This window comes from Saimiri boliviensis, chromosome 7 (assembly GCF_048565385.1).
Source record: "Saimiri boliviensis isolate mSaiBol1 chromosome 7, mSaiBol1.pri, whole genome shotgun sequence".
NCBI lineage: Eukaryota > Metazoa > Chordata > Mammalia > Primates > Cebidae > Saimiri > Saimiri boliviensis.
The window spans coordinates 265,537-284,608 of NC_133455.1; the positions used below are offsets into that span (position 1 = coordinate 265,537).

The following is a 19,072-nucleotide window of genomic DNA, read 5'->3' on the forward strand; positions in this document are numbered from 1 at the left end:
ATATGTAGTCTATTTATCATCTCTTGGAGTTCTTTGGTATTCAAAAATTTCATGATGATATGTGTTCTAATTATTTAAAGAAATTACTTGCTTTGATGGATCAATTGTTAGATACTGTGATTTGATTTTTTTTTTTTTTTTTTTTTTTTTGAGATTAAGAAGTTTCCCTTGGGCCGGGCGCGGTGGCTCAAGCCTGTAATCCCAGCACTTTGGGAGGCCGAGGCGGGTAGATCACAAGGTCAAGAGATCGAGATCATCCCAGTCAACATGGTGAGACCCCGTCTCTACTAAAAATACAAAACATTAGCCGGGCATGGTGGCGTGTGCCTGTAATCCCAGCTTCTCAGGAGGCTGAGGCAGGAGAATTGCCTGAACCCAGGAGGCGGAGGTTGTGATGAGCGGAGATCGTGCCATTGCACTCCAGCCTGGGTAATAAGAGCGAAACTCCGTCTCAAAAAAAAAAAAAAAAAGAAAGAAAAAGAAGTTTCCCTGTATTTGTTTCTTCCTCTCATTTTGTCTTTCTGGAACTCTGAATAATCTGGAGTTAGACATTAAAATTGCTCATGTAGTTGTCTTTTTTCACTTAGTCGTTTTCTTTTAGATCAGCTTTATTTATTTCTATTTTGAGACAGAGTCTCACTCTTGTCGCCTAGGCTGGAGTGCAATGGTGAGATCTTGGCTCACTGCCACTTCTGCCCTCCTTTGAACCCCTGGGTTCAAAGAAGTTCTCCTGCCTCAGCCTCCCAGGTAGCTGGGATTACAGATGCCCACCATTACACCTGGCTAATTTTTGTATTTTTAGGAGAGACAGGATTTAACCATGTTAGCCAGACTAGCTGCAAACTCCTGACCTTGGCTGATCCGCCCGCCTCGGCCTCCCAGGGTGCTGGGATTATGGCATAAGCCACTGCACCTGGCCTTATTTATTTATTTTTTTAGAGTCTCATTCTGTTGCCCAGGCTGGAATGCAGTGGAACGTCTCAGCTTGGGTGCAAGCAATTCTCCTGCTTCTGGGATTACAGGTGTGCACCAACACATCCAGCTGTGTGTGTGTGTGTGTGTGTGTGTGTGTGTGTATGTGTTTGTATTTTTAGCTGAAACGGGGTTTCACTATGTTGGCCAGGCTGGTTGGTCTTGGACTTCTGACCTCAAATGATTCACCCACCTCAGCTTCTCAGAGTGTTGGGACCCACTTCAGCCTCCCAGAGTTTGGGATTACAGGCGTGAGCCACTGTGCCCAGTCAGGATCAGCTTTCAAAAAAAGTTCCTTAAGTTTATCTTTTAACCCTTGTACCTTTTGGGGGAGTTTTTAAATTATAATTTTTTATTTCCTGGGAAATTAAACAAAAAAATCCATAGAGTTCTGTTCTTATTTCCTGTATTTCATATAGGAAATATCTCTCTGATTATTTTTTAAATTATGAAGTTTTCAAACACATACAAAAATATAGTATTGTGTACCTATCATCTTATTTTTTTTTTCTGGTGAGAAGATATACACATTTAGAATTAGCCATCCGGACTCAGTTTATCCCCATTCTGTTGACAACATCCAGAGCATGGTAACCAGGAGCCAGTCAAACATACGCCTTCTTCTGTTCATCAGGCCTGGTCACGGTGTGGACATAGGTCACACCAGTGTCGTAGAGCTTCTCCGCAAGACTGTGAAGAAGGCTTGTTGGCCTGTTGCTTGTTGGCTTTAAGATCCACAGTGAGCATGAGTGTGTTATCTTCTATGTTCTTCATGGAAGACTCAGTAGTCAGTAGGAATTTGATGACAGCGTGGTGGTCAGTCTTGTTTCTACTGAGGATGCTCTTCCGAAGATACGTGACTGCCTCCAGAGTCTCAGTGTCTTGGGCTGATAGAAGGTGAGTGACATGTGGATCTTCTTTTTTTTTTTTTGTGGCTGTGGATGCTTTCACCACTGCCTTTTTGGCCTTCAAAGCCTTTGCTTTGGCTTCAGCCTTAGGAGAGGCAGGAGTTTCCTTCTTCACCATCAGTGCCATCTTGTGAAAAAGATGCCATAATTCAATTTCGAGGCAAATCGTGGACATTATATATTATTTGTAAACATTTCCAAATGTATTTCTGAATGATAAGTACTCCTTTAAAAATCATGGCCCGGGTGTGCTGGCTCACACCTGTAAGCTCAGCACTTTGGGAGACTGAGACAGTCAGATCACGAGGTCAGTAGTTTCAAACCATCCTGGTCAATACGGTGAAACCCCATCTCTACTAAAAATACAAAAACTAGCTGGGCGTGGTGGTGCACGCCTGTAGTCCAAGCTACTTGGGAGGCTGAGGCAGGAGAATCTCTAGAACCCAGGAGGTGAAGGTTGCAGTGAGCTGAGATCACACCACTGCACTCCAGCCGGGGTGACAAAGTGAGACTCCATAACAAAAAAAAAATCCTAAGTAGGATATTCTCACGCCTGCAACATTTATAATTCCTTTATATCAAATTTACAGGCAAAAGCCAGGAGAGGGGGTTGGTGTGTACCTGTAGTCGCAGGCATTCAAGAGGCTAAGAGGCCAAGGGGGAGGCTCACTGAAGCCAGGATTTCAAGATCAGCCTGGGCAACATAGTGAGAACCTATCTGTAAAAAAAATAGGTAAATAATAACTACATTGGCCGTGTTAAGATTTTTCTCTTTTCTCATAAATATTTTAAGAACTTATTTCTTTGACTCATGGTCCAAATAACATTCATACGATTTGAAGTCTCTCTGTTTTTTCCATAGAAATACTATATCTCCATGTTGTTTTAATTACAATTTCTCTTATTACGTGCTCTTTTGAAGATGCTATTGCTGCTTTGAAGTTTGTTTTCTGTTGCTTATATGGTTTCCTCTGAATTCCCCCTTTGCTTTTGTTTTACTCTGACACCCCACTGCTTTCTGCTGAGTTCAGTATACATCCTTTTAGTGGTTCCTTAAGGAACTGCCTTGAGTGATAAACACACACACCCATATAGATGCTTTTTTTTTTTTTTTTTTTTTTTTTCTTTTTTTTTTGAGATGCAGTTTTGCTTTTGTTGCCCAGGCTGCAGTGCAATAGCAGGATCTCAGCTCACTGCAACCTCCACCTCCCAGGTTCAAGCAGTTCTCGATTCTCGTGCCTCAGCTTCCCGAGTAGCTGGGATTACAGGTGCCTGCCACCACGCCCAGCTAATTTTTTGTATTTTTAGTAGAGACAGGGTTTCACCATGTTGGCCAGGCTGGTCTTGAATTGCCGACCTCAGGTGATCCACCCACCTCAGCCTTCCAAAGTTCTGAGTATAGGCCTGAGCCACCGTGCCCAGCCTAGATGCCTTTTATATTGCTCTCACTCTTTAGCATACGATTGAATTCTAGGTGGTGGTTGTTTTTCTTTAGTAATTGAAGATATTATATTGCCCTCTTGGCCTCTATCTTTGCATCTGAGAAGTCTGTAGTCAGTATAATTTATATTCCTTTGTAGATAATTAGCCTTTTCTCTTCAGTAACTTTAACGTTTCACATATTATTCTTGATATTCTACAGTTTACCTTCAGTGTAGCTGGTGGCTGATGTAGGCTTTCAAATCAAGGACTTATGTGTCCTTTCGGCTTGGGGTAAAAACAATCGTTATATCTCACATTGCTTCTTTTCTAGTCCCTTTATTCTTTTCTTCTGGAATTCCTGTTAGACACATATGCACATCTTTAATCCATCTGAAATTTGTGAATGCAAGAGATGTTTTTTTCAAACAGAAAGCCATTTGTCTTGATAGTATTTATGAAATATAAAAACCACATTTCAGGAAATCCATGTTAAATATATAGATTAAACAAAATCTCATGGTGATTCACCTAGTGAATCTTGCCATTTATTCAAATATTTTTTTCTGTTGTTTAGTAAAGTTGTTTAGTATCTGTAATTAGTCCTCCAGGTAGAAAAGAAATAAAACTATGAGGAATGAAGGATTAAACCTGCAGTACAATTCTTAACATCTTTTACCACAAGGCAAACTGTAAGGTTATCCTTGTAAATAAGTTATAAAACAGGGGTGTTTCATAGGGAAATTATTTTTTCTGTCTCAAAAAGTTAACTTTAAAAGTAGCAAGTTGCCCATTAAATTTATTTGCACAATCATGCATTAACCGGTTGGTTCTCTTTAGTTTTAATTTTTTAAAATAACTCATGCTCCAGCCACCCAGATCTGAAAGTGGTTTGCAGGAGAAGCCAGTACAAAGAATCAGGACAGCATTTCTTAAAGTGGGTAAGGATGGTTATGTTACATGTCCATACAGTCCCACTAAAGATTTTAAGCTGGTTAGACCTTGCTGAGAGATAATGGGGAGGCTCTGCAATTTTGTATTCACCTTTCACCAAATGGGACCCTGCTTCCAGCTCTCTTTTACCTGAACCTGCTTCTTTGGCTACAGGGAGAACTCCTGGTGAAAATGCATCCCTCCTGTGACTGAATTGGAGAAACAAGAATAGAAATATACTGATCTCTCTGTTCTTTTGTGTAGGCTTATGTACTCACAGAATGGCAGTTATTGACCTATCCTCCACATGGGCTTTGCCTAAACAGGACTCTGCATATTTCCATCTGAGAAATGCTGAAGAGGAAAGGACGATTGCTGTATTTCTGACAACCTGGTTACAGGAACCAATGACCTTCGAAGATGTAGCTGTAGAGTTCACTCAGGAAGAGTGGATAATGCTGGATTCTGCTCAAAGAAGTCTATACAAAGATGTGATGTTGGAAAACTATCGAAATCTCACCTCTGTGGAATATCAGTTGTGCAGGCTTACTGTGATCTCCCCATTGCATCAAGAAGAGATAAGGAATATGGAAAAGAGAAATCCCCAAGGCATCTGTCCAGATGAGAAGATTCAACCTAAAACCAAAGAGTCAACTATGCAGAATATTTTGGTAGAGGAACCATTCAATGCAGTGAACATAAAATTTGCAATGGATAATTGGTCCTACACATTAAGAGATAACTGGGAGTGCCATAAGATCAGAAAACAGTGTAAGGTTCCTGGGGGACATTGGAGGCACGTGACATATGCCCCAAAGGAAACAGTATCTCAGGAGCTGTTCTGTGGCTATTATGAATTAGAGGAAAACTCTAAACATAGATCAAAACTTATTTTTTCACCGAGCATTTTCACCAGTAAACATTGTCAAAACTGTTACTCAGAGATTGGATGTTCGAAATACAATTCAATCATAAACAATTATGTGAAAAACTCTGTAAGTGAGAAGCTCTATGAGAGTCATGAATATGATACAAAGCTATGGCATCTTCAGAGAAATCAAACAGTACAAAAACAGTGCATATATTCTAAACATAGAATGCACTTCAAGCATTATATGTTTACTATACCTAACAATTTGCATGTGGCACAGAATTCTTGTGAATGTAATGAAAACAAAACCCTGTGTTATCAATCATCCCTTAAGAAACAAGGACAGACTCATACAGAAAAGAAACATGAATGTAATCAATGTGGAAAAGCCTTCAAAAGGATTTCTAATCTTATTTTACACCAGAAAAGTCACATGGGTGAGAAACAATATGAATGTAAAGAATGCAGTAAAGTGTTCAGTGATTCCTCAACTTTAAGGAGACATTTAAGAACTCACACTGGAGAGAAACCCTATGAATGTAATCAGTGTGGAAAAGCTTTCAGTCAAAAAACATCCCTTAATGCTCATGTGAGAACTCACACTGGAGAGAAACCTTATGAATGTAATCAGTGTGGAAAGTCCTTTGGCACAAGCTCCTACCTTATAGTGCACAAGAGAATACACACTGGAGAAAAACTCTATGAATGCAGTGAGTGTGGAAAAGCCTTCAACACGAGCTCTCACCTTAAAGTTCATAAGAAAATTCACACTGGAGAGAATCTTTATAAATGCAGTGACTGTGGGAAAGTTTTCAGTGGACTCTCATCCCTTAGAATGCACGTAAGAACTCACACCGGAGAGAAACCCTATGAATGTAAGGAATGTAGGAAAGCCTTCAGTGTTTCATCTTCCCTTAGGAGACATGTGAGAGTTCACACTGGAGAGAAACCCTATGAATGTATTCAGTGTGGAAAAGCATTTAGTCAGAGCTCTTCACTTATTATACACAAGAGAATTCATACTGGGAGAGAAATCCTATAAGTGTTATGAATGTGGAATTGCTGTTTTCATTGTCTTAAGGTAGATTCCAATCTCCTTGTCTTAGTCTTTGTTCTCTAGAATAACCATTTAAAGTTATAAATCTTTCATAATATACCTTGTTCTGTAAATACTGTCTAATGACTTTTTTGATCCATGGCTACCTAGAATCAGGTATTTTTAATATATGAGGTATGTATATTTTCAGTTATCTTTTAATTGTTGGTTTCTAGGTTAGTTCTATCATTTCTGGAGCATCTGGACTATATTTTACTGCTTTGTTGGTGTTTTTGTGAAAGTTGTTGTATGGCCCAATGAGGCTGCTATTGCTAGTAGCCAACCAAACACTGAGCTCATCTTTCCTTACTAATGAATTCCATTTTAGTCAAGAACAACAAGATCTCTGGTTATAGAATTCTTCTTTGACTTCTTGTAGCCTAGGGTAGCCATGTCATTCATTCCTGCAGATTCAGAAATAGACTGATCTCACTGGGAACAGAACTGTCTATCTTGTCCTCTACGTTTTGCACTTTACCTTTTTGCCTGTGAATTTGCCATTCCTAGAGCTGGTGGCCATGAGAGTGACAACTGTGGCCTAAGGATGAAGTAGAAGAAAGAGAACCTTGTTCCTCAAAGAAATCTGTAAATAGTTGTACCAGCCCTCCATTACTTGTATTGGACACGTTTCTATGGGAGAAAAATATATTAATTGATTTTTTTCTTTTTCAGTTTTTCAGACAGGATCTCTGTCAGGCTGGAGTGCAGTGGTGTGGTCACAGCTCATTGCAGCCTTGACCTCCTGGGCTCAAGTGACCCCTCCTCAGTAGCTGAGATCACAAATGCGTGCCACCATGCCTCGCTAATTTTAAAAAATATATTTTGTAGAGACAGGCTCTTCCTGTCTCTACAGGCTGGTGGTCTCGGACACCAGGCTGGTCTCAAACTCCTGGGCTCAAGCAGTCCTCCTGCCTTTGCCTCCCAAAGTGCTAGGATTACAGGCATGAGTCACCATGCCTGGCCCTTAACTGATTTTTTTTTAAGCAGTACATAAATGCAGTCAAGGCAGTCACCATATTGTAGGAAAAAAAACAACAGGTATATTGAGTTAACTTTTATGTTGGATGTATACATTTGAAGAGGAACATAGAAAAAAAAGAGCATGGAAAAGGAATGTTGACAGAACTTTTGTGCTTAGGTAACAGATGAAGATAGATCCAAGATCACTGAAAGCAAGTGTTTAGGGCAGCAAAAAGATTATCCCAACATTTCAGCATTGGAACTACAGAAAGTTTTCAGATAGAGGGGAAGTTACCAATTTTTTTTTTTTTTTTTTTTTTTTTGAGACGGAGTTTTGCTCTTGTTGCCCAGGCTGGAGTGCAATGGCGCGATCTCGGCTCACCGCAACCTCCGCCTCCTGGGTTCAGGCAATTCTCCTGCCTCAGCCTCCTGAGTAGCTGGGATTACAGGCACGCGCCACCATGCCCAGCTAATTTTTTGTATTTTTAGTAGAGACGGGGTTTCACCATGTTGACCAGGTTGGTCTCAATCTCTCGACCTCGTGATCCACCGGCCTCGGCCTCCCAAAGTGCTGGGATTACAGGCTTGAGCCACCGCGCCCGGCCGGAAGTTACCAATTTTAAATGCGAAATAAAGCATGAGATTTTGCTGGTTGGTCTTGCAGATTCTGACCAAGTTAGTTCTAATTCGTTAGGAAACAACATGTGGAAGGGACAGCATGTGGAGGAAGGAAGGCACTAGTTGCTGTTTTAGTTGTTTGTGTTAATTTCAGAGGATTGTGAGAGATCCAGATGAAGAGGTTGGTACGCAGTTCTAGACCTGAGGAGCTGTCTAGATAGAGATATAAATTTTAATGACATTAGCAAATAGACTCTAACAGACTTTGTGAAGGTGAATAAGCATGAAAAGAGAATGTCTGACCTAGCCTGAAGACATGCATTTAAAGGAACCACAGTAGAGAGATAAGAGGAAAACAAGAAGAACAAATGAGTTTCAAAAAGGAAGATGAAGTTGGCTGGGCACAGTAGTTCACGCCCGTAATCCCAGCACTTTGGGAGGCCAAGGCAAGTGGATCACGAGGCCAGGAGATCTAGACCATCCTAGCCAACATGATGAAACCCTGTCTCTACTAAAATACAAAAATTAGCGGGCATGGTGGCACGTGCCTGTAGTCCCAGCTACTCAGGAGGCTGATGGAGGGGAATTGCTTGAACAGGAGGCAGAGGTTGCAGTGAACTGAGATCACACCACTGCACTCCAGCCTGATGACACAGCAAGATTCCTTCTCAAAAAAAAAAAAAAGAAAGGTGAAGTTAACTATTTTCATTGTTACTTAGGGATCAAATTAGATGAAGTCTAAGAAAGTAAACATACAGACATGTGAAGATGGCTGTATATGTTTACCTTTTTAGACATCATTCTTACTCACCTTCACAGAGCCTGTTATAGTCTATAATCATTTGTGATTGTACTTGGAAATAACATAGTGGTTTGCTGAAGATGGGTGCTAGACTGGGAATCAATAAAGGGCAAAGAAGTAAAGACTGGATGTAGACAAGTTTGAATAATAGGAGAAAGGGTAGTAGCTGGAGAGATTTGGAGTAAAGAGTTTAATTACGTTTAAAATATGAAAAACTAGAACATGTTCAAATCCTAATGTGATACATATAGTATGGTGAGGTTTAACATGCAGCTTAATAAAGTTTAATATAAGTTTCTGTGAATGTTATGGAGATGTTTAGAGCACAAACAGAAGGATTGGTATTTGCCATGGGAGGAGGGATACTCCCACCATTGTCTCAGGAGTAAAGGAGAAATGGATGGGTTGGTTTAAATTACCTGTATGTTTACATACACCTAAGTTCACTGAGCAGTGGTTAGAATATGTGAACTATATAATGCTGTTTGTGTTTCCTAAGAGCTACTATGTGGGAGTCACTGCTGATTACTAACCAAATATTTGTGTTTGTATTCTTTATGAATAGGTCTTCAGTTTTGCTAACAGTAGTATCGTATCTAGCTACAAAAATACTTATCCCAGCCTCTTTGTAGCCAAGAGATGCCATTTCTACTGTTCATGGCCAAAAAAATGTACACATGGGATTATAGGTTTCATGGTAAGGTTGTCTGCTAAGAGTAAGGTGGATGAAATACTGGAGGGAGATTTTAGTGAAGAAGATCTCTATATATTTGAAAGTCCTTCGAAGTTACCAATAGGGCCATCAGTGGAGATGGCATCAAAGCAACTAGCAAAGTCTAAGTGAATGAGGAAAGGGCATTTAAATAAAAGCCAGAAACAGGGAGAAAGTGGTATAACTAGATGTTACGAACTCAAAGGAGTGATTTTTACAAGGCTACAATGGTTAGAAGCAATGTTAGGGAGCAAGGAAGATACTGATCCTACTTTCTAACCTATAGATATGTGGAGTACATGGGAATAAGCCCCCCTTTGGTGTGATTATTGTCAGGTAGGTGTTTTTTTCTCCCCAGGTAACAGCCAAATTTAATGCAAGAAAATGTTCAGGGAAATAGTTGAGGATGTTAAGGAAGTTTATTACTTGGGAATCTCAGAGGGCACCATGAAAGAGTCTCCAGAAGGGCAAAGGTTTAGAGTTTATGGCTTTGGCATGAGGGATACAGTATTGATAGAGGAAAAAAGATCAGACTGGGGACCATGACCAACGAAAACAAAATTTAGAGGGAGTATAGATTAAATCCTAGCAGTCTATTAGATGATGGATACTTAGGTCTAACAGGATTCCTATGTAGCTTGGAAAGGAGAGCCTGCAATCATGCTGTGAAACCAAGTATTTTTTGGTTTTAGGTGTTAGCAGCCATGGTGGGTACAGCACTAGCAATCAGTAGTTAGAAAATGGTCCCAACTACATGTGCCCCTTGGGTGAGGAGATCATCTTCAGGAGTACTCAGCAAGGGATTGTGCTCTGCTTGGTTGGGATTGGAATTTACCCTCTGATTTTGGCCCAGTGATCTTGGAACAGTTTCAGCATCTCAAATCTGAAAATCTGAAATTCAGAATGCTCCAAAACCTGAAACTATTTATGCACCATTGTGACTTTGAAAAGAAGTCCTCATAGGAGCATTTAAATTTTTGGATTTTCAGATTTGTGATGCTCAACTGGAAGGTATAATGCAAATATTCCAAAATCCAAAGCACTTCTGGCCCCAAGCATTCTGGATAAGGGATACTCATCCTATACACTAGCAGGTAGACTGAGGCACAGTCTCACCTGGCATCTCACCTGGATTTTATTGCAGTAGCCTCCTAACTGGTTTCCTTGAGGTGAATCTTAACATTGTTTTAGCATGTTTTCTATGCAGCTGCCATTGTATCCTATTTTTTTTAATTGTGGTTTTTAATTATAAAACTAATATATGCATAAGAGAAAACAATGTAAATAACTTCTGCCCTACACAGAAGGGAAACCCCAGATTCTCCTGCCTTAAAAAATTAATATTGTAGGTGAGTGTGCATTCTGTCAGACTTATGTACATACAAACATTTGTTTTTATTTTATAAAAATTGGGGACAGGTGCAGTGGCTCACACCTATAATCTCAGCACTTTGGGAGGCCAAGGCAGGCAGGTCATGAGGTCAAGAGATAGAGACCATCCTGGCCATGGTAAAACACCATCTCTACTAAAATATAAAAAAAAAAAATTAGCCAGCATGGTGGTGTGCACCTCAGGAGGCTGAGGCAGGGCAGTCGCTTGAATCCAGGAGACAGAGGTTGCAGTGAGCCGAGATCGTACCATTGCACTCTAGCCTGGTAAAAGAGCAAGTCTCTGTCTCAAAAAAAAAAATTGAGTTATACCTTTTATCTCACATCTTTTTTTTTTTTTTAAGATGTAGTTTTGTTGCCCAGGCTGGAGCACAGTGGCACATTCTTGCTCACTGCAGCCTCCCCTCCTGAGTTCAAGCAATTCTCCTGCCTCAGCCTCCCGAGTAGCTAGGATTACAGGCATGTGCCACCATACCCGGCTAATTTTGTATTTTTAGTAGAAATGGGGTTTCTCCATGTTGGTCAGGCTGGTCTCGAACTCCCAACGTCAGGTGATCCAGCCACCTCAGCCTCCGAAGGTGCTGGGATTACAGGCATGAGCCACTGCGCCTGGCCTATCCCACATCTTTTTAAACATCTTTCCATGCCAGTGCATGTGGTTCTATTTCATTTGTAATAGCTGCTTAGTATTTCATTACATGCTTGTGCGTAATATATTTAATCCATTTGCCTCCAAAGTTTTTATAATACCACAATCAATAATATTTTTTATATATTGTGCTTTCCTATCAGCTGTTCTCTACACTGCTCTCAGGGTGATCCACTCAAATTACTATCCCGATCATATAACATTTCACTTTTAAATCTAACTCTGGCATTTTTCTCCAGTTAAGATAAAATCTTTTTACATGACCTTACTCAAACTCTTACTTGCCTTTTCAGGCGTCATCCCTTATTATTCCCTTTATCTTCACTGTCTCCCTAACTTAACCTGTCCTATTTATCCTTTAGGTATTGTGTCCTTTATCTGCTTTTAACAATACTTACCACACTTCCACACAGTATTGCCTGTTTGTGTATTGTACCTACACTGTAGGTTGTGGTAAGGTGGAAACTTTGTCTAAACTTTTCATTGTTTTATTACTTGGCCCAGTGTAGGTGTTCACTTAAACATTTACAGTTCTTCAATAAATTTTGTGCCTTTTCTTTTACTTAGCATTCTAGCAGAAGTTTAACTTAAAAGGTATTTAAATGATTGTAAGGTAAAAGTTGCAAGGAGCTGGGTGCAATGGCTTGTGCCTGTAGTCCTGTCTACCCTGGAGGCTGAGGTGGGAGGATTGCTTGAGCCCAGGAGTTTGAGACCAGCCTAGGCAACATGGCAAAACCCCAGCTCTACCAAAATAATTACCTGGTCCAGACACAGTGACTCATGCCTTTAATCCCAGCACTTCTGGAGGCCAAGGTAGGTGGATGACCTGAGGTCGGGAGTTCGAGACCAGCCTGGCCAGCATGGCAAAACCCCATCTATTAAAAGTATGAATATTAGCTGGGCATGCTGGCAGGTGCCTATAATCCCAGCTACTCAGGAGGCGGAGGCAGGAAAACGTTGAACCTGGGAAGCACAGGTTGCAGTGAGTCAAGGTCGCCCCACTGCACTGCAGCCTGGGCAACAAGAGCGAGACTCTGTCTAGAAAAAAAAAAATACCCATGATAGCATGGATCTGTGGTCCCAGCTACTAGGGAGGCTGAGGCTGCAGTGAGCTGTGGTTGCACCACTGCACTCCAGCCTGGGGACAGAATGAGACCCTGTCTAAAAACAAAAGCAAACAAACGTGGGACAGTTAAGCAGTGTCATGACCTTTAAATATTTAAAACCAAGCAATTTTAAACTGAGATTTTATAAAAGGACTCTTCAGATAAGCATTTATAAGTAACAATATTCACCTCAATTTCATAGTGTAGTGAAAAACTGGAAAATTCCTAAATTCCCATTAACAGTAAAATGGAATATAATGCAGTTATTAAAATGTAATTCTGTGTGGATTGACATGTGTAGATCAAATTGATACATTACAAATTTTAAATAGTCACATATTAGTGTATGATGGTTTTTAATGCATATTATAAATGTGTGTATGTATATTGAAAATATGGAAAGATATACAGCAAAGTGTTATCAATGGTTATGTCATGTTTTTTCTTTTGTCTTTTTTAAAGATGTCTAATTTAGTGAACAGAGCTGTTGTCTGTTTTTTAAAAATAATTCTGGCCAGGCACAGTGGCTCACACCTATAATCCCAGCACTTTGGGAGGCTGAGGTGGGCGGATCACGAGGTCAGGAGTTTAAGACTAGACTGGCCAACATGGTGAAACCCCATCCCTACTAAAAATTACAAAAGTTAGCTGGGCATGGTGGCTCGTGCCTGTAATACCAGCTACCTGGGAGGCTGAGGCAGGAGAATTGATTGAACTGGGACCCAGGAGGCAGAGGTTGCAGTGAGCCAAGATCAGGCCACTGCACTCCAGCCTGGGCTACAGAGCGAGACTCTATCTCAAAAAATAATAATAATTCTATCATCACTAACTTCTTAATACTTTTTAAATTTTTTAATTTTTTATTTTTCAGAAGCCCTAGAAGCTAACTTGATACTTTTAAAAGAATGATTTTAATATCTTCAAAGTTGTAAAGTAAATAATTTCCTTAGGCTGTTGGACACATAGATTCTTTTCATTTTTTTAAAATACCAGATAAAAATTGAAAATAATTTTTTGACTTACCTTTTCTATCTCCTACTTTTTAAAGGCAAACTTTTTGAAAGTGTTAATAAAGGACCTGGATACTTTTTAGACATCCTCTTATTCTAGGCAAAATTAAATATATGAAATATACAAATAAGGTTATATAATAAGAACAGGGAACTGTGTTAGAAAAAGCAGTCAGGGGCTGGGCATGGTTGCTCACACCTGTAATCCCAGCACTTTGGGATGCCAAGGCAGGTGGATCACAAGGTCAGGAATTCAAGACCCACCTGGCCAGTATGGTGAAACCCTGTTTCTACTAAAAATACAAAAATTAGTGGGGCGTTGTAGCGGGCATCTGTAGTCCCACCTACTTGGGAGGCTGAGGCAGGAGAATTGCTTGAACCCAGGAGGCAGAGGTTGCAGTGAGCCAAGATTACACCACCACACTCCAGCTTGGGCAACAGGGCAAGGCTCTGTCTCAAAAAAATAAAGAAAAAAAAAATTGTCAGTGCCAGATGCAATGGCTCATGCCAGTAATCCCAGGACTTTGGGGGGCCAAGGCAGGTGGACTTTGGGGGGCCAAGGCAGGTCCGGCATTCCAAACCATCCTTGCTAACATGGTGAAACCCCATCTCTACTGAAAATACAAAAAAGTAGTTGGGCATGGTGGCGCACACCTTTAGTCCCAGCTACTTAAGAGGCTGAGGTAGGAGAATCGCTTGAACCCAGGAGGCAGAGGTTGAAGTGAGTTGAGATTGTGCCACTGCACTCCAGCCTGGGCAACACCAAGACTTTGTCTCAAAACAAATAGAGACTGGGTGCAGTGGCTCACACCTGTAATCCCAGGACTTTGGGAAGCCAAGGTGGGCGGATCATGAATTCAAGAGATTCAGACCAGCCTGGCCAACATGGTTAAACCCCCTCTCTACTAAAAATACAAAAATTAGCTGGGCGTGGTGGCGTGCACCTGTAGTCCCAGCTACTTGGGAAGCTGAGGCAGGAGAATCACTTGAACGCAGGAGTTGGAAGTTGCAGTGAGCTGAGATTGCACCACTGTACTCCAGCCTGGTGGCAGAGCAAGACTCCGTCTCTAAAATAAAATAGTAAAATTTGTTAAAAATCAGTCAAGAAAGATCTCCATGAGAAGGTAACATTCAACTTGAAATATGAAGGAAAAGAGGGAATAGGGAGCTCCTCCTTTCAGCTCCATGGGCAGGGAGTGGAGGGACAGAGGAAGAGCTTTCTAAGTAGAACAAAAGGATTCATCAGGCTTTGACTTATATGTGGACAGAAAGTAAGTCCAGTAACTGGAAAACTGTTAGGGAAAGGGGTAAGGAGAAGAGCATATGAAACCAGATTGAAAGGAGGCAGGGGCAGATAACAAAAGACTTTGCCAGCTGTGACGTGAGTTTATACTTTGAAGAGTTATGAGGAGCTATTTAAGGATTTTTCAGAGATTGAAACTATTTGTTTTTAAAAGATCACACTGCTTTTGTATAAAAAAATCTTGAAAGGCTAGGAAGCTATTGCAATAGTTCATGTATGAAATCTGAATGCCAGGAAACTAAGCATTCACTTTTTAATTTTCTTTACTTTTTAATTTTTCCATAAGTTACTGGGTTTCTTTTCTTAATTTTTCCATAAGTTCTATTCACTTCTCAAAAGACATTGAGATTTGCTTTAGCATAAACAGGAAATTCATAGCTCATATATGTCATGATTTAAATTTACCTCTAACTTAAGAAATGCATATCAGACACATAAAATTATATTTTCCACCTATGAGCACAGTTTCATGTGAGTTCTGATTTTTCTAAAATATTTTTGATGCAATATCCATTTTTTTCTACATGATTTTGTCCTTTGTGATATTGAGAGTATACCAGATGCAGAATTTATTTTTAAAAATTACTTCTGTAATACTCATTTCTCTCTTGTTTTGAGACAGTGTCTCAATCTTGCCCAGGCTGGAGTGTAGTGGCACCATCTCAGCTCTCTGGAGCCTCAATCTTCTGGCCTCATGTGATCCTCCTACCTCAGCCTCCTCAGATGCTGGGACCACAGGCATGTGCTACCACACCTGGATGATTTTTTTATTATTTGTATTTTTTGTAGAGATGGAGTCTGACTACATTGCCCAGGCTAGTATCAAACTCCAGGGCTCAAGCAATCTTTCTGCCTTGGCTTCCCAAAGTGCTGGGGTTACAGGCACAGGTCACTGCATCTTTCCTGTAAAATCATTTCTTAAAAGAATTGTTAAAATATAAATTTTTATACTTTCTGTCACTTTTTCTATGGTTTTTTTTTTTTTTTTTGAGATGGAGTCTTTGTCGTTCAGGTTGGAGTGCAATGGCACACTCTCGGCTCACCGCAACTGTTGCCTCCCAGGTTCAAGCGATTCTCCTGCCTCAGCCTCCCAAGTAGCTGAGATTACAGGTGTGTGCCGCCATGCCTGGCTAATTTTTGTATTTTTAAGTAGAGACAGGTCTTCACCATGTTGGTCAGGCTGCTCACGAACCCCTGACCTCATAATCTGCCCGCCTCAGCCTCCCAAAGTGCCGGGATTACAGGTGTGAGTCACTGCACCCAGCTTATGTCCTACCTTTTAAAGGCAGACTTTTTGAAAGTGTTGCTAAAGATTTGTACTCTTTCTTCCAAATCACTCATACCCAATATGCAACTATTGCTACCTCTTTTTGCTCTGAAATTTCTTGGATCTCTTCAGAGGGATTTAACAGATTTCCTGTCCTTGTTTTCTTTTCTTTGTTTTTGTTTTGTTTTGTTTGAGATGGAGCTTGCTTTGTTGCCCAGGCTGGAGTGCAGTGGCACGATCTCAGCTCACTGCAAACTGTCTCCTGGGTTCAAGCAATTCTCATGCCTCCCGAGTAGCTTAGATTACAGGTGTGCACTGCCTCACCCAGCTAATTTTTGTATTTTTAGTAGAGATAGGGTTTCACCATGTTGGCCAAGCTGGTCTCAAACTCCTGACCTCAAGTGATCTGCCTACCTCAGCCTTCCAAAGTGCTGGGATTACAGGCAAAAGCCACTTAGCCCCCTGTCATTAGATACATGGATGTATGATGGAAAATTCTTTTGGGCACATCACAGCAACAAAAGTTAACCCAGCTTTATCTATTTGTGGGTATCTTAAGTCTCCCAAAGCATTTGATTGTTGCTTTCCAAGAAAATACAGAATTATGGTAATTCTCCCATGAATATTCTTTACTAATATTAATTACATCTGTTGCTGTATCCCCTTGCTGCATTCCTGGTAACTTCTTTTATTAATGCTGAAGATTAGTTTTAATAATCTTCTGGGAGACTTATGTTAAAAAAAAAACACCTTTTTTTCTGAAGAATAATACACAGAGAAAAGTGTGCATCTTTATGAATTTCCCCAAATAAAATACACTTAACCAGCTCCCAGATCATGAAAGACCCAAATTAATACTTTTGCCACCTTCCCAGTGTTCCTAGACTCACCTTTTAACTGTCTCCCTTGTTTCTTGTGCTATTAGCATGCCATTTAGTTTGATGTTTTTTTTTGTTTTGGTTTGGTTTGGTTTTTTTTTTTGAGACGAAGTTTCGCTCTTGTTACCCAGGCTGGAGTGCAATGGCGCGATCTCGGCTCACCACAACCTCCGCCTCCTGGGTTCAGGCAATTCTCCTGCCTCAGCCTCCTGAGTAGCTGGGATTACAGGCACGCGCCACCATGCCCAGCTAATTTTTTGTATTTTTAGTAGAGACACGGTTTCACCATGTTGACCAGGATGGTCTCGATCTGTTGACCTCGTGATCCACCCGCCGCGGCCTCCCAAAGTGCTGGGATTACAGGCTTGAGCCACCGCGCCCGGCCGTTTGATGTATATTTTATACCTCACCAGATATTGTTATGTAAAGTCAATATTTATATCAGAGTAGACAAACTTTTTCTGAAGAGGTCCTGAGAGTAAATATTCTAGGTTTTGCAGGCCATATATGGTTGTTGTTACATATTATCCTTCATTTTTCTAAGCAGCTTTTTGGAGATGTTAAAATCATTCTTAGCTCAAAGGTCTTGATTTGGTCAATGGACCATGATTTCCCAAAACCTGACTTGTATTTATCAACGTACTTACCCCTCCAGTGTTACTTCTTTCTGCATTTCGAAGTTTCTATCTAAGATTATTTCATATTGCCTGAAAAACTAGTATTTCTTTTAGGATAAGCATGCTACCATAACTTTCCTCCATTTTTGTTATTCTGAAACATTTTTTATTTCTGAAGGATACTGTAGCTCAGTATGAAAATACAGGTTACCAGTTTTTTCACAGTGTACATATGAGCCCCTCTCCCAATTGCAGCAGTCTTTCTTAAAGGGACCTGCATCCCCATCAGTTGAGAAGATTTAGGACTAAACTGGTTTCAACCATATGTCAAATAGTACCTTTGTGGGCTATCCATTTATTTCTAGGAACCCCATGATCATTTAGCCATTGCCACCTATATGGCTAAAATTCTCATTACCAGTGCATTCCTTGGACTCTTGTGCAAATTTTATCCAACCCCTCCCTTGCCAAGATCCCATGATTTACTGAAAGTGGAATATTACTTTCATTATGAAACTTCCCCATCATCTACAGTCTAAGGAGGGTAGGTACCACAGAGTTGTCCAAGGAGGGTGGTACCTTCCTCTCCAGTGTGTTTCTTAATACCCTGAAGGGAGTGTCTTTTGGCCTTTCTCTGGTTAAGGGAACAAAATGAACATAGTAATTCATTCTGATGCTTACATCTCCCTCTAAAGCAGGGGTGTCCAATCTTTTTCTGTATTTTGTATGTGGCACAAGAAAATTCTTCCAGTGTGGGCCAGGGATGCCAAAAGATTGGACACCCCAATCTTATGAGCTATTTATCTAATAACACCTTCTACAAATGTGCCCTCAATGTAGCCATTACATTAATGCTCACTAAATTCATTCCTATTCATATTCTCTACTTTTTTTTTTTTTTTTGAGACTGTCTCATTCAGGCACAAGGCTGGAGTGCAGTGGCGCAATCTTGGCTCACTGCAACCTCCACCTCCTGCGATTCTCCTGCCTCAGCCTCCCAAGTAGCTGGGACTACAGGTGCGCACCACCACACTCAGCTAATTTTTGGATTTTAGTAGAAATATGGTTTCACCATGTTGGCCAGGATGGGTCTCGATCTCCTGACCTCGTGATCCAACCTCCTCGGCCTCCCAAAGTGCTGGGATTACAGGCATGAGCCACCGTGCCCGGATGCTCTACTTCTCTTTCTACAAAATAAAATTGCTTATCTTCCTGATCAAAGCAAACTCACCCTGATGATGTGAGCTTTGCCAGCTGGGCAGCAGATAATGCCAGAACAGTTTTAAATACACGCTTACAAAAGAATGGTTTTTATTGTACATGGAACAAAACAGAAAGTGTGCCTTGGTAATCTTCTGTCATGTATCTTATTTACACTTATCTCACACTGAGTAACAGATGTCTATAGTTAGATTCAAGGATAACCGTCAGTTAGCATTACCTTAAATCCAAACTGTCTGAAAGTTAAAACCATAAAACACCTAAAACAATTCTATAGCTATGTTTGTGTGTTTCAACAAAAGCACACTACTCTTTTTTATGTCAGTACTGTTAAATTTTAA

General features: G+C 40.5%; 1 protein-coding gene across 5 annotated transcripts in view; it reads left to right on the top strand.

Moving 5' to 3' along the window:
* ZNF891 (zinc finger protein 891) overlaps nucleotides 1–19,072 on the top strand; it is a 45,474-nt gene that overhangs the window by 6,325 nt on the left and 20,077 nt on the right. Inside the window, exon 2 of one of the 5 annotated variants that reach the window (XM_039472159.2) lies at nucleotides 4,497–19,056. The exons of the other annotated variants lie outside the window; for them this stretch is intronic. Within the exon in view, the coding sequence (XP_039328093.1) occupies nucleotides 4,497–6,145 (1,649 nt within the window). The 3' untranslated portion in view covers nucleotides 6,146–19,056. Of the gene's footprint in view, nucleotides 1–4,496; nucleotides 19,057–19,072 lie in introns of those variants that run through there. 5 annotated transcript variants of the gene reach the window in all.